This window comes from Prionailurus viverrinus, chromosome A1 (assembly GCF_022837055.1).
Source record: "Prionailurus viverrinus isolate Anna chromosome A1, UM_Priviv_1.0, whole genome shotgun sequence".
Classification (NCBI taxonomy): domain Eukaryota; kingdom Metazoa; phylum Chordata; class Mammalia; order Carnivora; family Felidae; genus Prionailurus; species Prionailurus viverrinus.
Window position 1 is genome coordinate 123,331,066 of NC_062561.1, and position 22,783 is coordinate 123,353,848.

The following is a 22,783-nucleotide window of genomic DNA, read 5'->3' on the forward strand; positions in this document are numbered from 1 at the left end:
GAACAGTGATAGAGCCCCAAATCACTGTTTAAACCCCTTGATCCAGCTATGCCTGAAACACTCCCAACCAATAATTTACTTTTGCTTGTTTAAGTCCATTTGAGTTGGATCTTTTACTTCTGCCCCCAGTATAATCTTGACTAGCGTGTCCATTTATAAAGCTCAGATAACAGGAACTGACAATGAAGGATCAAAGGGAGGGAGAAAGATGCACCAAGTCTCAAAGAAGTGATTGAAGCTGTCCTATCTCGGACAAACCACTCACCCTTCCTAAGTCTAGTTAACTCATCTGACAAGCAGGAGCAATGCCAGGGGCCTGCCATCCACCCGGGACGCCAAAAAGATCACCTGGGCTAACTCGGAGGAAGGGTTTCCCAGACAGTGCGGCAATGAGCAAAACAGGCACCGTTTGTACAGAACAGCAGGGGAGCTGGGGCGGAGGGGAGGTGGAGGGGAGCCACATGACTGGTTCCGAGCTCTTGGGAACACCAATCACCTTTTTTCCTGGCTTGGGAGATGATGTCAGCCGCACTCTTGCTCATGACCTTTGTGACGTAGAGTGGACAGTTGGTTTGGCTGGCGATGGTGATGGCACGGAACACAGCCTCAGCTTCCAGCTGCAAAAAGAAGTCCCAGGAGTCAAGACAAGCATGAGCCTCCCGGAGAGCCACTCCCCTGCCTCCACAAACTGAGCCGGTAGTGCGGCACAGTGCTTGAAAGCCTACAAGATCTGGAGTGAGAGTCCTTGGATCCAAAGCTGGGGCGATTCACTTGGCTTCTCAGAGCCTCGCCCTCACTTCCCTTGGATGGTTCTCTCTCTCTCCCTGTGATTATCCCAACGTCTGCCTGTGATGGAAGCCTTTGCTCGCCAATCTTCCCAGGCAGATTCTCTGGCAAAACACAATCCCAACACCAATATGTCAGCATTAACCAGTAAAGGCAATTAGACATCAATCCTTTCCTGCAGCAACGGGTGGTCAGCAATGGCAATCCCACAAGGCATTTCTTACACTAGTAATTCCCAGGCTTCTCAGCAGAGACTTCTCTTATTATCTATTTCTTCCCACCCGAAAGTAGAATCTATATGTTCACATGTGCTAACCAACTCGGCTGAATTTTTTCAGGAAGAAATAATGAGTCTCCCCTTACTTTATCAACAAAGCAGGGTCTTTAGAGCTCAGGCTCACTCAAACAGCCTGGGTTGGAGTTCTGGTTCTGCCAGCTAGAAGCTGGGTGACCTGAGGTACGTTACACAACCTCCCCAAATCTCAGTTTCCAGTCTACCAAGGGGGAAGAGTGACAGGACCTGGCACACAGGGCTGTTGTGATTATGGGTTCATCCTTTAAGGCAAGTGCCCCACTCCTGGTCCTCGCAGGCTGGCTACTGGTCTTACTGCCGATCACATCCCTACGGGGGTGAGAGAGCCTGTGTTGCTGCCCAAAGCCCAACTCAGTCCTATTCAGCCCGCAGCAGAGATACTAGTGTTCTCCCATTCAATCAGCAGCAGCTCCTTTTTGGATGGATATGACATTCTGGTTAGCCTATGCAACCCATCACTTTTAAAAATACCAAAAATAGCGTGCAGATGCCCGGTGCTTGCATAATGTAAACCAGCCACTGCCCTTGGTGGGTGCGGCTCAGCCGACAGACTCTAAAACTTGGCAGGGCCCTGCTGGCGGTTCCCAAGCTGCCCTTTGTTCCAAAGGGATGGGCCCTGGAGCCCCTGACCACAGGCGAATGTGGCCACCTCCCTGCATCGCCCAGACTTCTGGAGCAAACCTGGGGTTCAGCTCTCTGCACAGCATCACTGGAGAAGGTGGCCGGGTGTGCTCTGCCTTGAAGAGGGGTAGGTCCCTCCTACGCCCATCCCACCCTCTTTACACCTGTGCTGACCACGCCACTCCCCACGCCCTTGGTCCTGGCACCCGTGATCCCGTGCCCTCGTGGCACAGCAAGTTTCCAGGACCTTGACAGCATGACTATCTTTGGAAGGTTACATCACCCTCCAGCTTCACCCAAAAGGGTTTCCAGGATTGTCCAGATCTGCGGCAGAGAGGCTTTTTACTAAAAAGGAGACGGGAACAGGAGTGGGGTGGGGGGGGAAGGGGGGGTTGGAAAAACAAACCAGGGAACAAAAATAGACTTTGCTCAGAAATCCCCTGGCTGCTGCTACAGGAATCAATCTTGCCAGCAAATTGCTACAATGACCAGCATTTAGGAAAAGTTTCACCAACAGTGCTGATCACTCTGGCCCTACTCACAGCATGTAAACAGCTTTCCAATCCTTCACATGGAAGCAGCCAGTAGCTTAACCTCTCTGAGCTTCAGTTTCTTCCACCAGCAACACTACCAACTGCCCAGAGCAGCAGCAAGGACAACTGAGGTAATCAGCACAGTTCCAGGTATGAGCTAGGGCTCCATAGAAAGGACCCATAATACATATTATGAAATAGGTATAAATTATTTTAACTGGGAAATGATATCATTAGACACAGAGGAGTTTCTGGGGTTCTGACAGTGCTCTGCTTCTCCAAGTGGGTGCTGGTTACACAAGTGTATTCGGCTTGTGAAAACCCCTTGTATCTTTATGATTGGGGCACTTTTCTGTATGTGTGTTACATTTTCATTTTATAAAGCCTCTAGAAGAGATGGGCAACAGGGATACACGGACGTCTGGTTCTGCCTCCTCTTACCTGCTGTAGAGTGTGGGGCTGGGGATAACAAAGCAAGAGCCAGGCTCCCTTCACTCACACAGAGGGCTCTCAACACACCCCAGGTGCCAACCCCAGGCTGGCCTCCCAAAGCCAATATGCTGTCAGCCACACGGGCAGCCAAGTCCCTACTCTGTGTCCTGTGTCAGCAGCTGAAGCTGCCGACATCCCAAACACATGCAATCAGCCACTAGTGACCTTTTATTCACTCGTCAGGGGTTAAGAAGTCACTATTCACCACCCATCTTACACGTGGGAAACTCCCATACCTGGACTTCATCACACAAAGCGACAGACATAATGTCTGTGAGACGCCCACTCCCCCTACTATCCATATCGCTAATATTTTATTTTGCAGGACTCAGAATATAACATGGACATGTCTTTAAGATTAACACTGATTAAGAAAGGATTTGGGGATTTACCTCTCCAGCTGAATAACTGTGGAGTACACTCCAACCCGTGTTATCTTTAGAGAGATTAGGGGATCAGAAGTAAACATTTCCCCTACATTCCATTTCTCAGAGTCCCCTGAGTTGGGTCAGTCAGAAGTGGTCTTTGGAGAAAAGGTTCCGGGATTGCTATCTGGTATTCACAGAGACTCTCACCTTCCAGCAATACTTGCTCATATACACCGTGTGCACATGTGCCTAGGAAAGGCGGGCTGAACACAAACCCTCAAATGAGCAGCAGCCATAAGGTACTGCAGTTAAGAGGAGTCTCCCAGAAGATGCTGGAAAGCAGAGCACCTGCCCCTCCTCCATCCCCCAGCCCCCGTGCAACTCACCTCCTCTGGTCTGCTCAGCACATGGCCTTCCGGACCAGTTATCCCCATTTCCAACATCCGGGTTTGCTCCTACAATGAGATGAGAACACAGACCAGTTTTGAGATAAGCTCCACTGAGGTCTAGAAAAGCTGTGCTGGTGTATTTTAAAAATTTTTTTTTTTTTTTCAACGTTTATTTATTTTTGGGACAGAGAGAGACAGAGCATGAACGGGGGAGGGGCAGAGAGAGAGGGAGTCACAGAATCGGAAACAGGCTCCAGGCTCTGAGCCATCAACCCAGAGCCCGACGCGGGGCTCGAACTCACGGACCGCGAGATCGTGACCTGGCTGAAGTCGGACGCTTAACCGACTGCGCCACCCAGGCGCCCCGATGTGCTGGTGTATTTTAATCTGAAGAAGTGTTCAAGGGAACAAAAAGAATAAAATGCGTATGTTGAATACATTTGTTAATGCTCTATCTGGAATTGCGAAATAGGGTCAAGTCTTAAATAAGAGGAGAAAAAAATCATTTAAGGGTGGCTTTTTTTTTTTTTTCAATGTTTATTATTTTATTTTTGGGACAGAGAGAGACAGAGCATGAGCGGGGGAGGGGCAGAGAGAGAGGGAGACACAGAATCGGAAACAGGCTCCAGGCTCTGAGCCATCAGCCCAGAGCCCGACGCGGGGCTCAAACTCACGGACCGCGAGATCGTGACCTGGCTGAAGTCGGACGCTTAAACGACTGCGCCACCCAGGCGCCCCAAGGGTGGCTTTTTTAAATTAAAAGGATGGCAGTCTGTTAGAGGATCATTTTTTTTTTTTTTTCTACATGACACATCAAAAGTCACACCAGCTCACTTACTGCTGACAGTTTCATGCTGTGTCTCCCAAGGTCTGGTACACCTACCACCTACATCAGAATCCCCTGGGTTGCCTTTCCTGGCTGAGCAGCTCTGTGGTCTTCTCCAAGTCAAAATACAGAGGCTAAATTCTAGGAATCTGCACTGTAACAAAGCCCCGAGGCTATTTTGTGGTTTGAATTTATGGCTGAAGTAAATGGACTCAGAATTAAACCAGACAAAATAATGCCTCCAAACAGCATTAACTGAGTTACTCTTTGGGTCGGATTCTATTTAATTAGGTTGTTTTGTGGCAGAACTGCGCACCCCTCACAGCTAATGGCTAAATTCTTCAGACTTCTGGCCAGCTTTCTGGAAGAAGCAGGTGGCTGGGCAGTGAGCACACACGTGGGCTAATTGGAATTGGCAGAAATCCTAAGCCTCCATATCTGCAGTTTGGCTGGCCTTTGCTCCCAAAATGCTAAGGCCAAATCCAATGAAACCCTGCCCTGGCAGGGAGGGAGAGGGAGGACAGAGAGTGAAGGGAACGAAACCTCATTTCACTTCGAAACTATGAGATGTTTAGAAGGGAAGGGATTCCTTCTTTCTGGAAAAGAAAATCTAGTTTTTCTTGGTTTTGTTTGGTTTTGTTTTGTTGTTTTGTTTTGTTTTGCTTTGAGTAATATAAATTTTGCTTAAGGTGTAGGAAGAAAGACGCATGTCATATATTTCAAGCTGCTGTGAGCAGTGAAATGGTCACAGTGTCCAGCTATGCAGGATTAAAACAAGGGCCAGAGGCTGATTGTTACAGCCAAGTTCACTTTTCATTCTTACTGTTCCATTTATGGAGCCTTAGACTGAATACGATTTCTTCTGAACGCTGGTGAGTTTCCACCCTGCTTTGCCTCCTCAAGTCACACAAAGGTTGAGGTGTCCAACCAAAGCTTCTCCTGTCTCATAGGACGCTCATGTTCAAGAGGGCTGGGATGGCACATGGGAGGAAGCTTGCTCCAGAGGTGGTTTCCAAGCACATTCAAATCATCAAGGGAACTTTTTCAAATTATGCTTGCCTGAAGTTTACTACTGACCTCCTAAATCAGAATCTCTGGAAGTTGGAGAATCTCAGGAATCCCTAAGCTCCACAGGTGATTTCAATGCACTGCTCATGCTGGGAAGTCCATTCTTTTTTTTTAACATTTATTTATTTTTTGAGAGAGAGACAGAGTGCAAGGAGAGAAGGGGCAGAGAGAGAGGGAGTCCCGGAATCCAAAGTAGGCTCCAGGCTCTGAGCTGTCAGCACAGAGCCTGACGTGGGGTTCGAACTGATGAACCTGAGCCGAAGTTGGAGGCTTAACCGATTGAGCCACCCAGGTGTCCCTGAGAAGTCCCATTCTTAAAGGCCATGGTGTTCCTAGAGCTGGGAGGTCAGGAAGGGCATGCAAAGACCCAGTGAAGCCAGCTTACCTGGGTGCAGGAGCAGTGGGCTCCTTGGGGCACTGATCATTGCTGTAATCACATCACGGTTTGGGGCAGGATACAATTTTGGTTTACTCCATGAGGAAAGGGACCCTGTCATTTTCATCTTCCCTCCCCAAGGCTTGGCACATAGTAGGTGCTCAATAAATACTGTCAGATGACGAGCTCAAGATGCTGTGCTCTCAGAATGCCCTGCCAGCCTGAAACTGTTGAAAATGTCCATCGTGGGTATCCTTGAGAGAGATTTCTTCTCGCTCTTTGGTGACATTTGCCTAAACTCTGAGTACAGCAGCTGCCTTCATTTAGACAACATGATAAAATCTTTCGGCTCCACCTCCATGTAATAAACACACACAAGAAACTCATCCAAGTGGAAAAACGCCCTTATTCTTTCCCTGACTGAGAAGAGATCTTTCACAAGGTAGGGAAGAGTGGGGGCGGAGGGAACCAGAAATATATCTGTGCTGTGGAGCCACAAGAGGAAGCTGGACAAGGGGCTTAGCAATGGCAACCTGTCTGCCTCCACAGGGCTTAGAAGGAAGTAGCAGGGAGTTTGGTTTCTAGGGCATCTGGAGAGAGGGCTGGGGCCTCTGGCTGCTGCACTAAAAACGTGGAGAAAGAGGAGGAGTAACAGCCCTAACACGACCAGGATGCCTCCCACAGACACTGGACCCTCTTTGGAAAATGATTTCATTATCTCTGGGTGTGTGGGGGACGTGGGAGAAGGCTGTCAGGGACCTGACTAATTAATCTCCTTGGTCAGCAAGAGGAAACGACACATTCAGCTCACCTCCTCCACTGGTGAGACAACATCCAGCGTCTGCAATGGTAACAGCTGGAGCCCGGCTCTGTGGGGACGCTGCCTCGCGGAGGTCCTGCAGCCGGACTGGGGGAGCAAAGGGCCCAGGACACACCAACTCTGGGGGAGGATGCCCACTGAGCCACCCTTTGAGCTAAGATTTTCTTCCAGTTACTGGCTGTGATACCTGGGCCCGTGACTTGATCCTCTGAGCCCAATATGCTCATCTACAAAACCAGGCAGAGAGCAGCCATCTTTCAAGGGTGCAGGGCAGATCAAGTGAAAATGTGCTAGAGCACTTCCCAGTGCCTACCGTAGTCAGTGTTCGCCAGAGGGTACCTGCTGCTGGAGGCCAGTGGGGCCGAGACAAGAGTCGGCCCCACACTGTTCCCACACCCCTGCTGACCACATTCACCAACTCTTGGGCAACTCTAAGGAATGCGTCTGTTGGGGGCTCACCTCAGTAGCCTTGTGCCTGGCACAAAATGCACAGGAAATACTCTTTGAAAGAATGAGTAATGGATTTTTCTGTGAAGGTTATTAAATGGACCGAGAGAGCTCCCACTCTTCTGGCTGCTTCCTCCTAGTGGGGGCCAATCTTGAATGCTTCTGACATGTACAAAACCCTGGCTAAGAGACATCTGTGCATCCAGCCCATTAAGCGACCCAGGAGATGGAGAGAGTGCTTTCTGCTTCCTCACAAATGATCACTTTGGGCCTTGGGGCCTCACTTTCCTCACTCCTGCGTCGGGTTTCTCAGTCCAACTTCTAGGAAACCAGTGGGGCATCTGATCCCCACAGACCTACGTTCTTTATTATCTAAAGCCGTGAGTTCCGCAGTCCTGGATGAGATTTCTGAGACGTGCTGCCTTACGGTTTTTCTCTGGGGCAGAGAATGTCACGTAGCTTGGACTCACTTCGAAAAGAGAATCAGCCATGCTCTCCCACTTAAATGGTCCAATTTGAAAACCTCTCCCGCGATGCCTTTTCTGATTCCCCAGTATGGCCAGACGGCTCCCTGTTTTAGAGCGGCCTCCCCTTTCTCCCTCAACTTGTCTTCATTTCACCTTTTTCCCTCCTCCTAGATTGGGAGGTTGTTGGGGCAGGTTCTGTTTTTAGCACAGCGTTTATGAGCGTGCCTTGCACACATTAAGAGCTCAAGCAATACTGAAGGAATGAGGAGAGAGATGGGCTGAAGACCAGAGCTCATGCAGACAGCGTGCTCCGGGGAGCTGCACAACATCACCTGGGCGATGATATCCCCGTTCTCAGCATGAACTTGCGCAATGGCTCCCAGCTCTCCCAGACAGGTGAAGATCTCGTACAGCTGCAAGAGAAAGGACTCATTGTCACCTTCACAAGGCACGGATGCTTCCAGCAACTTCACACAAGGGTCACTCACTAGAGCCATAAAAAAACCAAATGAGGAGAACCAGAGGAAACCAGCGATTAGAGCGAGAAATACAGACTAAAATATGCATGACCAAAGAGTGCGAGTCCAAAGGAACTCCAGGAAACCGTCTATACAAAGAACGGGTCATGTCTCCTCGGCAGGGCAAACATGTAACAAAGTGCTGTCGAGACTTTAACTCTGCCTCCAGCACACGTTTTTAATGGTATAATTTCCCATTTTGCTGAGATAGACCTTCACTATTCTTCTCCACAAGTGCTCCCGAAAGCTGCTACAGCCTGGCCAGGAGTTAAAGCAAAAGCTGAAACCCCTATTTCTTAACCCACCAAGGCAGACCTCCCTTCACCTCCCAACCAGGAGGCATGGGAACTAACTTCTTGAATTTCCTCTGAAAACGTGAGATTCGTCTAAAACCAACACAGGCCACGAGAATGCCTTCGGGAGAGTCACGGGCAAGCTATTACCCCAAACAGCAGAAACCCCTCCTTAACCCCTCCTGTGTCTTGCAGGATATAGCACCTCACACTTGTGCTGAGCTCCTGCAGGGCTTAGGGCTTGTTTGGTAGACACAGATTTTGGCATACCCTTCCTCCCATCCTTTGGAGAAAGCTGCTGCCAGTGGAAATTCTAGCTCCTGGTCTGCCCTGCCATGGGCACCCTGCCTGTTACCTTATTTATTCGCAGTGCCATGGACTGCGAGGGCTCTAAGAAGCACTCTGGCCCAGCAGTCTCCCACAGCGACCACAGTGACTAATGCTCAAAGAGCCAAGGTCATAGCAACAATAGGAAACCCATCCAGATACCCCAAACCACACAGCAATGGCTTGTTACCTCTGTGTTGGACACTTGATACAAATCCTTATAGGCCATGTAAACCATGAAGGAGTTAACCCCTGCAAGAGAGGGAAGGGAGGGAGAACAGGAGGAAGACAACATTAGCCCAAGCACTCTCTATCCTTTGCTCTCATCGCCCATGGGGCCCGACCGAGTGCATTATGGGCACCTGTCCAATATAAAGCAGATGCTTCCCATTCTCCATTCTCCCCGCACCTAGAAAAACAACAATGCCTACGTGGGGTCACAGCAGAACAGGCTCTTCTGTGCCTCTTTCTTGCCTTGCCCCCTAACCCCCATTCCCCTCCCCAGAGGGTCAGCAAGCTTGGCTGCTGCTCGAGGCAGTATTTTTTCATTGAGAATCACTGTAGCACACGAGTCAGGCTCACACACTGCGGCTGCACCACATTCTAGCTCAGCGAGCTGGGAATACCTCGCCTCTTGGTTTCCTCACCTGTAAAATGGAAAATTTACAATAGCCTGCTTCATAAGGCAGCTGGAAACATTAAATGAGCCAACACATACCTAACTCTTAGCACCAGACCTGGCACATACTTGAGCTTCATTAATGGAGCTCCTGGGATTGGGTTTATTTCACTGCTTAATGAATGCCTGCTCTACACGAAGCCTTGCCGGCTATTGCCTCTAAGACAGCGACCATGGCCTCGGGAAACTACAGAGCTGATGGGCAGAGGTCAAGGTCCACCTTATGCTTAAATATCCAAGTTGTAAGCGTTGCTAGGAAAGAGTTATTTAATTTTTCACCCCAAAGTAAACCATTAATATAGTAATTTATATAAGTAGGTAGGGCTAGGGAACAGAGAATCATTTTGAGGAAAGGCGGATAATTTTGGTCTCCAACCATTAGGGCCATCTCAGCCCACATTGTTCCAGGCCAAAAGTGGGTTGTAATTTGAGAACTTCCCGACCCAGAGTGGTTCAGCTCAGGGCAGCTTTTCCCAACACTACCCTTCCCATAAGCCTCTTTGTCATCCGCGGAATGACCCGGGCCCTTTGGCAGAGAAGTGGGTGTTAAGGCCATTCCATTTTCTATCCCACTGGAGATGCCCGGAGTGAGAGGCATCACAAGAAAGAAGGGGGTTACTTCCACATCCTGTATCAGGAAGGTCTGAGCAGAGCTTGGGGGCGGGGTGAGGGGAGATGGAAAGAAAAACCTCATCCTCTGGGAACCCATCCTCTCCCCTCCAACCCGGAGCACACTCTCTTCCACTGCACTCGGCATCTGCATTAAGGCAGCTCACTGGTAATAGGATCACTAGGTTAGTGTTATAACAGTGTATGTTACTATGCTAGCATTCATTAGTACTAATATTGTAATATAATTAGTATGAGGCTAATACTATTACAATAATATTCTGCACCTTGCAGCATTTTTCCTGTTCCTCTTTACTGGCCTGCTTCCTTTTGCCCTGAACGTTCAAGGGAGACCATTCCCATACTTCCCTAAATCCCCCAGGCGATGTGATGATGCCCAGCATATTGCATGTCTGTGTGCGTGTATGGGGGGCGGTGCGTGTATGTGAAATATCTGATGATCAAGGACAAGGAAACATAAGTCATGTGCTCACTGAGGGGACACACACACACACGTTTCCATGTCCTAAGCTCCTAGCCTGGGTAAGAACGCATCTTCGCCCCCAGAAATGCCGCGGCCTTTTCTGAGGATGCCACTGTTTTAGAACAGTAGTGGTTTGATCTTTGCGGTGAAAGTTACAAAGGTCAAAAATTCCTGCTCTCATATTTGGTAGCTTTGTGACCTTCTGTAAGATGTTAGCCTCTCCTGGCCTCAGTTTCTTCCTCTGTAAAACAGGCAGGGCCGTGTGGAGACGAAGGGCATAGACTTTGGGTATAGCTACTGCTTACTAGCTCTGTGAGCCTGGGCCACTTATTCTGAGCCTCAGGCTCTCCATCTGCAAAGTGAGGAGAAGAATCTTCTTTGTGGGGACCCTGGAGGGAGCAAGATGGCATACATTAACACAAGGTGCCTGGAACACAGCAGTCGCCCTGCACCTAGCACCTAGCTCAAGGTTCCAGACTCCAAGCAAAGAGAAGGGGGGAGGGGGGGGGGGCGCACAGAGGCTCACCTTTGTCCTTGATGAGGTTCTGCACCTCCTGCTTGACGCTGTCGTTCCAGTGGGTGATGTCCACGTGCAAGGCATAGTCACAGCAGCTCTTCCCATCTGCCCACTCTCGCCACTTCTCATAGGCCTCGGTTAGGCTGGCCTCGGGCTCAGGCACCACGTGGTCAACTGAACAACAGAGGCCCCAGATGGGTAACTCACGGATCCAGCCATTGCTCCCCTGCTCCCACGTGCTTAGCTAGGGCTGCAAAGCCTCCACTTCCTGAGCGTGGAATTAACCTTACAAAGTGTTCTCAGGCAGTTTCCAGATGGCTGATAATTGAACTGTCACTTACCCATGTTGCTCTTGGACAAACTACTAGCCTCTCTAAACCTCGGTTTTTTTATCCTTGAAATGGGTGCTCAGGGAGATGGAGGATGGAGTGTCATAGTGCCTTCCTTCTAATTGTGTTATATGATTCAAAGGGAAAATGCATGAAAAGTATCTCACCTGATGCCTGGCACATAGTAAGTGCTCAATAAATGTCAATGAATGTCCACCATGTGCCATTATTGCCAGTATTACGGGAAGTCACTGCTAGTGAAGAAAGTCAGACTCCCTTCTACGGGTGGAAGGAGGGACTTCAAATTTATGTCAGGTAAGGAGACAGTGACATCCTTGTGCTCACCACCATAGGAAACAGCCAGTATCAGGTACGTGAACTTGAAGCTCTGCCCACAGATCTTATTTCCACACAAACATTTTGCCAAGAATAAGTTTTCTTTTGGAGCGCCTAGGTGGCTCAGGCAGTTGAGCGTCTGAATCTTGATTTCGGCTCAGGTCATAATCCCAGGGTCGTGGGATTGAGCCCCATGTCAGTCTCCATGCTGAGCTTAGAGACTGCTTAAGGTTCTCTATCTCTTTCTCTCTCTCTTTCTCTCTCTCTCCCTCTCCCCCTCTGCTCACTGTGCCCTCTCTCTCTCTAAAAATTAAAAAAGAAGTGTTCTTTGAGGCCCAAATCTACTCCTACAATGTGTGCAACCTTGGACAGCAGTTTTAAAAATAATGACATTCACCCCTGATGAGGATAACACAAAAGTGACACTCACAGCTCCCTTGGGGCAGTTGGGGGAAGTGCAAATTGCTACAACATTCCTGAGAACAATTTTGATATATACATCAAAAATCTGAGATTTTTCATACCTTAATTCAGTAATTATTCCTGGGCCTAAGAACTATTCCTAATAAAACATGGCTGTCTGCAAAATCTGAGCACTATAGATGTTTGCCACTGCAAATATTATTTAAATGTTTATAAAAGTGAAAACTTGGAAATCACCAAAATCTTTAACAATAGAGAAGTTCAGCTAAATAATAAACATACCTTCCTAAAATGGATGATTAGGCACCTATTTTAAATGCTCCAGTGGAATAAAATTAAATGAATGGAAAGACACTCATGACATGGTTATTTAGTGAAACGGTGGATTAAAACACCACTAAAACACAGTATGTCTATTAGGGTCTATTTTTGTTAAATAGGAAGAAAACTACAGCCACACTCTGACAGTGATGTGAGCTTTATAGGTTTGCTTTTCCTGCTGCATATCTACAGTTTTTAAATTATCTACAAAGAACACGTACAGTTTTGTGTCTCTCTGTATGGTTTTCTCTCAACACCCACAACTCTGACTTTCCTCCCCTCCCTCCCTCACGTTGAGGACCAAGCACAACACATGTTCCCAGGACACTGAACAGGTCCAACGCCTTGCCCGATGGCAGAAAGCCAAACCAACATCTCTGGTGTCCTCAGCCTCCTACCACAGGCAGCCCACGTGTGCTTATCAGAAAGCAAACGCGAGGAGCTGCATTACTGAGGCGTGCACCGGGGCCTCTGTGGGCAGGCGGCTGCAGGGAAGGCAGCTGGCTTCCTCCCTTCAGCTGGAGAAAAGCTTTGGTCTCCCTGAATTGCACCTTTTATGGCCTTGAGGCAGTTTTCCTGGGCTTCCACACCCAACTAGCTGAAGCTCAACCCAGCTGGTGCTCCCATCAAAAGGAGGCAAAAAACAATGAATAAACTCTACAGCTCAGGCTGTTCTGTGTTCTTGGATGGATGTATACGGTGTTAAAATAAACAGTGCTCTTGCTGACCAAGTTTAGGGCCGAGCCTGGGATGGGACCCACTTCCCTGGGATTCCTTTGGGACAGGAAGGACTGCCCTGGAATGCTATGTGTTCAGTCATGCAATGGCATGCAACATCCTAGGTTTCTCTGGAATTGCAACTGTTCCCAGACAAAAAAAAAAAAAAAAAAAGACAAAACAGAAACAAAAAACAAAGGAAACCACCCCCACAGCTTGCCTAATCTTAAGATACGAATTGGTCAAAACCCAGTGCAGACCAGATAACAGTAAATGGCAATGAACCCCCTGGTTTCTCCAGAACCACAGGTCTCCATTATCTTTCCCTCTCTGGGATGCTTAGCCCTGTTCACACTGCTCTGCCTGTGCTCTCTGCCCCCTCCTGCCTCAAGCCCAAGTGGGAAGTTCTGAAATAACATGTTGCCCATCTCTGCACTTTGGCCCCTCAGACTCTTCCCAGTGTCTGGCCCAGAGAGAAGTGCTGATTCCCCACCCACTGCACACCCACACCCTGCTCTGAGGCAGACAAGAGAGGACAGCTGCCTTCATGGCCAGGAGCCTCGTGAATCTCCTCTATGCAATTTCAGTGACCTGCCAGCATCCTCACTACCATCTGCTTTCCTCGGGTCCCATCAGGCAGATGGCCAATGCTCTGAGTTGAGAGATGTGTATGAGCTATGGCCAGAGAGCAACAGGGGTTAACACGTTAGTTAAACAGGCACTCGTCGGGACCAGGAGTGTGGAGGATTGGGCGGCTTACTGATCATGGTGGTGCCCCCCGCTAAGGCAGCCTTCGTCCCTTGGAAGAAGTCATCCACTGTGGTCATTCCTTTGTATGGCATCTGGAAGTGAGTGTGGACATCGATGCCTCCCGGGATCACCATCTTCCCATTGGCCTCGATGGTCTTCACTCCTCCAGGGACAATCAGATTGTCTCCAATTTGCCTGGTGAGACAGTAAAGCAACTGACGATTTCAAAGAAGCAACTCTGAAGACAAACACAGTACTGAGAGGATTTGAGATACTGTAACTTATATTTATCAGAGTAATCTTTGCAAGTGATTCACCAGCCTCACAATCTAGAAACCAAGCAAGACAGGCATACACTCAGAAAACAACTTTTACAGACTCAAAACAAGCTGATCTGCTTTTTGGTGGAGACATGTTTCTTGGCTTGTACTGCAACCCCAGCACTTGGCAGGGTCTGCAATACAGAATGTGAAATAAACATTTTATTATTTTTTTTTATTTTCTTAATGTTTATTTATTTATTTTTGAGTGAGAAACAGTGTGTGAGCGGGGGAGGGGCAGAGAGAGAGGGAGACGCAGAATCTGAGGCAGGCTCCAGGCTCTGAGCTGTCAGCACAGAGCCTGATGCAGGGCTCGAACCCACAAACGGCGAGATCATGTGCTGAGCTGAAGTCAGATGTCCAACCGAGTCACCCATGCACCCCATAAATATATATTTTTTTTAAATAGAGGTGTTTTTGTTACCCCTTTCATTGTGTTCTTTATTTTAGTGAAGGATGAAGAGTAACATTTGGAAAAACAAATAAGGAACCATTAGGAGAGACTGAAGGAGGTCATGAATCATTTAAAGAATACGTATGTGAAGTTAGCTATCCTCGAAGTGAGTCCACCGGTGCTCCTAACAAGAAGAATCTGAGTGGGTCATTTTACACCTCATTCTTCACTCCCAAGTCCACCCTTCCCCCTGATAATTAATCTGTCAGTCACAGCCAAGGGCAGGTTCGAAAGGAGGAAGCCAAAGACACAGACACCCAGCTGGTGGGCAGGATCTTGGCAGAAGCTTCGAGGCCAGGAAGGTGATAAGGACAACCTCTATCAGACACACCTTTGCCCATGAAGCTTCAGCGAATCCCCGGGAAGAAGAATGGGAGACTCAGGTGGGAAGGAAGCTGATGAGTACACCAGAGACACAGTACCTACACAAGGTAAGTAACTAAGACACCTACTCCTGGCAAAATGTTACCTTACAGACCATCCAGTGTTGCTTGGTTTACATGTGATTTCACACTGTTGATTTAAATGGCCAGTTCACCAAAAAAAAAAAAAAAAAAAAAAGAGGCACCTGGGTGCCTTAGTTGGCTGAGCGTCCAACTTTGGCTCAGGTCACAATCTCACAGTCCATGAGTCTGAGCCCCCCCATCGGGCTCTGTGCTGACAGCTCAGAGCCTGAAGCCCGCTTTGGATTCTGTGTCTCCCTCTCTCTCTACCCTTTGCCTGCTCGTGCTCGCTCTCTCTCTCTCTCTCTCTCTCTCTCAAAAATAAATAAACATTAAAAAAAATTTAAATGACCAGTTAATTCTAGGTAGACTTAAGAGTCACAAGCCCTGACGTTATTAATACCCACATCCTACCTTGGGGAGACATGTACCTCACTACCAGTGGCATGAATACATTCCCCTTTTGTGCATAGCCAGCCAAGACAGACACTCTCTCGGGATAGTAAGAAGTCCACCACTGGCCTGCCAAAATCTAAGTTCTGCAACTAAAATAAAGTATTCCTGACATCTCTAAGAGTTCAACTTCACCACATCCCCATCGGGCCATTCCAGAGACACCACAATTCAAAACACACTGTGGAAAAAATGTAGCCTCTGATTGTAACTCCATTATAGTCCAGATACTGGCCATTGTCTTCCCATTTTCCTCCCTCCCCGATTTCCCTCTGAGGCAAATTGAGAACAAAAGGCATGAAGAGTTAGCTGTCCAGCCCATGTGTGTATATATTCATGTTTCCACCAGTTTTGAGCACTTGTAATACCATGTCTGAATCAGAAATGCCTTCCTCCTTTTCTCCACTGAGTCACTCAAGGTCACATTAATCCTTGAAGGCTTGGCTTGTATCTCCCCACCTTGCTCAAATCCCTACTGACAGCCAGCCAGGTCTAATAATTAAGCGTGTAGATGTGCCCTGGATGTAGACTGTCTGGGTTCACAACTCTGGCTCTGTTAGTTACTAGCTTTATGACCTTGGCCAAGTTGCTTAACCTCACCATGTCTTGATTCCTTCATTTGTGAGATGTAAAAAAACATGACATAGGTTTGTCATGTAGATTAAGTGTTAATATGTGTTAAGCCCATAGCGTACTGCTAGGCACAGAAGTCAATAAGCATCAGCTATTATAGTCAATAACCGTACTAATCCCATATAGCCCTCTCCCTGAATCTCATCTACTCTGTTACTTTAATACTTGTTACTGATATTATCAGGTAATGTTATGCCTTTTTCATAAATACAGATATCTCCCTCAGTTCCCCTAAAAGAATGTGGGGTTCCTAGGGGAAGATGTGGGTCTCAATGATATCCACTATAGCATGTGACATAGAACGTGTCCCATGCCTTAGACAACTGCCTTGCACACAGCAGGCTCTCCATAAATACTCAGATAGACAAACAGCTATGTAACAACCATAGGGAATTACTTCTGCTTTTATGCTCTGTGATTTCAGAATGTTTTTGAAGATTTATAAAATTTCAGGATTGGATGAAGAACATGTTAATCCACCCTTCGCTCCACCCCCAACACACACCTCTGATGGTTACATCCCTTCTAGAACATTCTTGGCAAGCAGCCTTCTAGGCTATTCTAACAGAGATGGCAAAGAGGATTTACATATTCAACTCCGATAGTAGATGCCTGAGTCACTGTGTGAAGATGGGTTCTGAGCCTGTATTTAAGGCTCAACTGTGAAAAGTTCTGTGATCAATTAGTGATGCCCGTCATGAGCTCTGGAATGAGGAAGCAACATTAGGTACTATGTTTATTTTCATCTCTGAAAATCTCTACATCAGGGAACCTGCTATCTCCAGAGAGAGCCAACTATATACAATAATTTTTTAGCAAGTGGCACCTAAGTGGCTCAGTTGATTGAGTGACCAACTCTTGATTTTGGCTCAGGTCAAGATCCCAGGGTCATGGGATCAAGCCCCATACTGGGTTCCATGCTGAGCATAGAGTCTGCTTAAGATTCTCTCTCTCTCTCTCTCTCTCTCTCTCTCTCTCTCCTGTGCCCCTCCCCTGCTCATGCTTTCTTTTCTAAAATAAATAAAATGAAAAAAAAATTTTTTTAACTTTTTTAGTAAGAGAAAAATATGAAATCACTTATATTTTTTTTTTAATTTTTTTTCAACGTTTATTTATTTTTGGGACAGAGAGAGACAGAGCATGAACGGGGGAGGGGCAGAGAGAGAGGGAGACACAGAATCGGAAACAGGCTCCAGGCTCTGAGCCATCAGCCCAGAGCCTGACGCGGGGCTCGAACCCACGGACCGCGAGATCGTGACCTGGCTGAAGTCGGACGCTTAACCGACTGCGCCACCCAGGCGCCCCATGAAATCACTTACATTTTAAAGAAATTATTATTTCACATTCGTTAGCTTGCCTACTATTTCCATATGTTTTCTTTCTAATATGAAAAAGTGTCTTAGTAAGGCAACTAAACAAGAATATCTTCATTCATGCATTTGTTTATTCATTCATTCACTCATTCATTCATTCAATGTATTTGACGAATATGTTAATCATTAGCAAGTGAATTACTCCCTGTGTTCCTCTTTCTCCTCATCTGAGAAAAAGGTAGTAACAGTACTTACTTTGTGGTATTGCTGGCAGACTCAATGAAGTAAGCCATGTCAACCATTTCACACAGTGCATGGCACATACTACATACTCAATAAAAGGTAGCTCTTTAGCCTCTACATGCTAAGTACTGGGTGAAATGCTCAGATACAGAGCTGAACAAGACGGGGTCCTTCCCCTTCAGGGCGCCGAACAGTGCCAGAAGTTCTGTGACTGATAAAAGCACAACAAGGTGTGTTGAGGCTCAGTGAAGGGACATGAGCCTAGATTTGGGGTCTCATAAGGAATACCCACCCACAGAAAGTTATACCTCGGCCAAGTTTTCAAAGATAAGGAAGAGATCCGCTATAACCAGAATCTGAAACTAGCCAAATAATGTAAAAATAAAACTGAGCAAGGCCAGGGGTGGCGAACAGGATGGCCTGTACCCACCAGTCTCAGACACTATTTTTTGTGTGTCTGGGGCATACCTTGCTTTATGTGAGGAAAGGCTTGTGTGTAGACCAAACCCCACTTTTTTCTTCCTGAAGTTCATTTGTTTATTTTGAGAGAGAGACAGAACCAGTGGCAGAGGGGCAGAGAGAAAGGGGACAGAGGATCATTCTGTAAGGTAAGTACACATCCCTAAAGTATCTATTTGAAAATCTTATCTGAGATGTAGGTCCTATCTGTGCTCCAGTCACCTAAGCTCTACCTAAGTCAAGGCTCAGTTTAAATGCCTCTCCGGCCCTGTAAACCATCCTCTGAAGGGATTTCTCCTCTTGGTGCACTTCTGTATCACTTATCCTCACTTGAACTCTGATACCAATTACCTAAGGCCTTATATTTTTAGGGGGCTGTAATTTTTGTGCACAGTTTTCACTGAACTTACGGACAATGTCACATCTTCCACTTCTCCAAGATGCACAGAGTGCCCATCAATGTCACTTGCACAAAGGGGCCTACAGCATCATTTGGTTGACTGAATTCAGATTTTTCACATCATTCATGGAATTCAAATAAACTAAAGCCAGTTCCCATATTAAGGGATTATGTGCATCCAGAACAAAGGGTTAAAATAAAGACTCAGTTTTAGGGGTGCTTGAGTGGTTCAGTCAGTTAAGTGTCTAACTCTTGATTTCAGCTCAGGTCATGATCGCACATCTCGTGGGATAGAGCCCTATGTCAGGCTCTGTACTGACAGCACGGAGCCTGTTTGGGATTCTCTCTCTCCCTCTCTCTCTACCCCTCCTTTCCTCACTCTCTCTTCTCAAAATAAATAAATAAACAAACATTAATTTTTTTTAAATAAAGACTCATTTTTTTAAGGAGAAGAAATGAAACACAAAGAATCAAAGGTCTAGTAAGCAAAAAAGAAGGAAGCTTCTTTCTGAGCCTCTAATAAAGAGAGGAAGTACAAAAAGACAAAGATAAGGCTCTATATACGTACTTTATTAATCCATCTTCCATGTAAATGTCAGCATAAAAGGACTGATCATCGTTGACAATTCTGCCACCCTTGATAAGAAGACGGTCACTCTAGAAAAGAAGGAAAACATAAGTCAGTCTCACAGCTAGGAATTAAGAAGTCACACCTTCCAACCCAATTCACTATTCTAGAGGTCTAGGAGGAACACATTTACTTAAGACATCTGTGTGCTCAATGCACTCAGTGTTTGAACTGAGTATATTTGTTGGGGATCCAGTCTTTCATGTTTGCCTCTAATTCAAACTCCTCTTGCTTCTGCAACCTGCCACAGCCACATAGAAACAGAGCTGCTTGAGGAAAGACACTCTTTTATTATTTTCTCCGGCTCACTAAGCAGTAAATTTTAGAGTGGTACGTAACATACACCTCAGTTCCTGGCACCTTGTTGGCACTCAACAATGATTCTCGAAAATAGAACTTAGGATCATGCATACAATGAAATAGCCTTTAAAAGTCTTTATAATGACATGAGGGTCATATCATGTTACAATTCAGGATACATATACATGTATACACACACGCACATAAGGTTGTGGAATGTATAGGAAAAGCAGTGAAGGGAAAAAAGACAAAATACCTATGATATTCTATAGTATTTAATCCAGGGTGCAGAAATTGTGCAGGATGCTCATTTGCTTCATGAAACTCTCACATTTTCTGAAATGGTTCTGTTGCCTTTATTATGAGAAAAAAATGCTTTTCTTATAATTAAAGTCTTTTTAAAAACTGTAACTTAGATGAAGTTTGGATAAGTGATCAAATTAGAAACAATGCAAATACACTCCAAGCTAATTAAAAAAACACAAACATATATTTTATACATGTCAGGAGAGGGACAAATCAGTGTCAGCTTTTGAAATCACAGATGCCATTAAATGAGTGAACGGCGGGGCGCCTGGGTGGCTCAGTCGGTTAAACGTCCGACTTCAGCTCAGGTCACGATCTCACGGTCCGTGAGTTCGAGCCCCGCATGGGGCTCTGGGCTGATGGCTCAGAGCCTGGAGCCTGCTTCCGATTCTGTGTCTCCCTCTCTCTCTGCCCCTCCCCCGTTCATGCTCTGTCTCTCTCTGTCTCAAAAATAAATAAACTTAAAAAAAAAATTTAAATGAGTGAATGGCGCTTAGACTGTGGCATGAGGGGTGGATGCAGCTTCAGTGGGCTCCAGGGGGAGAAGAGAAATCTCAGGAGCCTGGCCAAGTGGGACTACAGCTTGAAAGAAGAATGGTACATTGCATTTTTTAAGAATTCAACTCACAGACTTCAATTCCATCCATCCATCCATCCATTATTCATCCATCCATCTATCTACCCATCTATCCACCCATCCATCCATCCATCTATCCATCCATCCATCCATCCATCCATCCATCCATCTATCAAACCACCCATCCATCCATCCATCCATCCATCCATCCATCAATCCATTATTCATCCATCCATCCACATACCATCCATCCATCCACTCATCCAGCAAGCAGTTATCTAATATTGACTAAATACATAAGGAGGCTGCAATTACTAAGTCACACCATGCCGTTGCTTTTATAAAATCTAAACGGGATATCTGGCAATAAAGGAAAAAGAAAGTCAACAAAACAAATAAAACAATATAAAATTGTATTAAGTGTCACAAAACATAGGGGAGTGGGCTTGTTTTAAACAGAGGCTGAAAGAGGCTCTTGCAGGGAAGATCACCTAGATGGGGTGATGATGGAGAACTGCAGGCTGAGGGAACAGCATGTGCAGAAGCCCTGCGGTAGAAATGGGTTTTCTTTGAAAGCCTGAAAAAGATCAGTGTCAAGATAGGGAGCTTAGGGATCAAGGAGGAAAGTGGCAGAGATGAAGGTGGCAAGGCAGGTAACTGGCTTTCAAAAAGGACATACGTTGTACGGGGAAGGAAGCCCCCAAAGACGCTGATTTCTAGCTTCGGAAAAAAAAAATGGTGTGAATAGGGCCAGAAAATGAGAATTGAGGCTAGGGCTGCACATGGGATATAGCAAAGTGCCCCTTCCAAGGTATTACAGGAGAGTAAGAAATTTCATCATGACAGACTGTCAGGGGAGAGGATCTGAAAGAGATATGGATCAATGAGGCACTTATAAAAATACCCACATATGCGGGGAAAATGTGCTAATGAAGTCAAATACAAATTCCTACCACACGTGACCCACAAGCCTCTCCTGATTTGGCAGTTAGCCAGTATACCCACTCTCATTTCTATCATGTATGGCCTCGTGTTTCACACCACGGCAAACCAAGAGACATGTAGTTCTTGTCATGTAGCAGGCTCTCTGGGCACTAAGACTTTACAAAGAAGCTCCCTCCACCTTCCCGTATGTATTCATGTAGTTTCTGACAATCACCCCCTCCTCTGTCAAGCCTCCAGTCAAAGGGTTTCTCCTGTAGGATGCATTACCTGACTTGCGAGCAAATTCCACCTGCTCCCCTTGCAATTCAGTTCAGACAACTTTGTTGTTCTACAATAGTTGCTTGACTGTTCAACTGTCTCCCAACCAGACCAAAGACACTATAGTCTTGGAACCATGCATCTTTTGATCTTTTCACCTTCGTTCCTGGAGCCCATCCTAGACAGCTGTTAAATACTGGTAAAATGAATGGGTAAAGAGTGGGACACAGGAGGTCATATCATTATGATGGAAAGGCCATCTGAGCCAGAAAACTATGTGTTGTGACCAGAAAACTGGACTATCATTTTTACAGTAATTGCAAAATTATATGAGGGGGTCCCAGAGCTGTGCTTCCCAAACTAGAGTGCACATTAGAAAAATATATTCCCAGGGCCTGCTGCAGACCACCAGATCCGTGCTTTATAAACTCCAGAAGTGGCTCGCACACAGCCATCAGCCAGCCCAACACCAAGTCAGAGATGAGCACCAGAAACCATTGTTCTGTGTGTTCCAGGCACAGTTCTGTGTGTCTGGGAAGGCAGAAGAAGCTTCATAAAAACGGGACGCCTGGGTGGCTCAGTCAGTTAAGCGTCTGACTTCGGCTGAGGTCATAATCTCACAGTTTGTGAGTTCAAGCCCCGTGTCAGGCTCTGTGCTGACAGGGTGGAGCCTACTTGGGATTCTCTTCTCTCTCTCTCTCTCTCTCTCTCTCTCTCTCTCTCTCTCTCTCTGCCCCTCCCCAGCTCTCTCTATATCAAAAATTAATAAACATTAAAACAAATAGTCTTGGTAACTACAAGGTTTCCCTCTAACAGCTCAGTGCTTTTCTGATGTTCTTTATCTTCCTAGCAAAGAATTGAAGTAAGTTGCTGTTTGGAAAGGGGCCAGCTACCACCCATACTGAGCCCAGCTATGAAATATGGCCATCCTCCTGCCTAGGGGAACATCCACCCTACAACAACAGGCATGATCATTACTTCCTTCAACAAGCATCAGATGTTAGCAAAGGGGCGTGGTATCTCAGGCCCATGGTACATCAGGGGGATAGTAAGAGGTGATCCAAGTGTAATTAACATCATTGAGATGGCATCGCTGGAGACTCCTCAAATGCTAATTAGATAAACCTTCTCCGGCTCAATAATCCAGAATCTAAGTAAATAGAGCACAGAGATGAATTACAGGCCTCGTGTAGGTTTCAGAGATAGGACTAACAGGGCTCTTGCTCTATGGACTGCTTTAGT

At 46.6% G+C, this 22,783-nt stretch overlaps 1 protein-coding gene across 2 annotated transcripts in view; it reads right to left on the reverse strand.

Moving 5' to 3' along the window:
- DPYSL3 (dihydropyrimidinase like 3) overlaps positions 1-22,783 on the reverse strand; it is a 114,870-nt gene that overhangs the window by 15,867 nt on the left and 76,220 nt on the right. For both annotated transcript variants that reach the window (XM_047867215.1, XM_047867222.1), the window contains exons 2-8: positions 19,096-19,184; positions 13,820-14,004; positions 10,943-11,107; positions 8,835-8,896; positions 7,839-7,919; positions 3,500-3,568; positions 497-617 (exon numbers count right to left, since the gene is read on the reverse strand). In XM_047867215.1, coding sequence (XP_047723171.1) covers positions 497-617; positions 3,500-3,568; positions 7,839-7,919; positions 8,835-8,896; positions 10,943-11,107; positions 13,820-14,004; positions 19,096-19,184 — 772 coding nt within the window. The remainder of the gene's footprint in view (positions 1-496; positions 618-3,499; positions 3,569-7,838; positions 7,920-8,834; positions 8,897-10,942; positions 11,108-13,819; positions 14,005-19,095; positions 19,185-22,783) is intronic.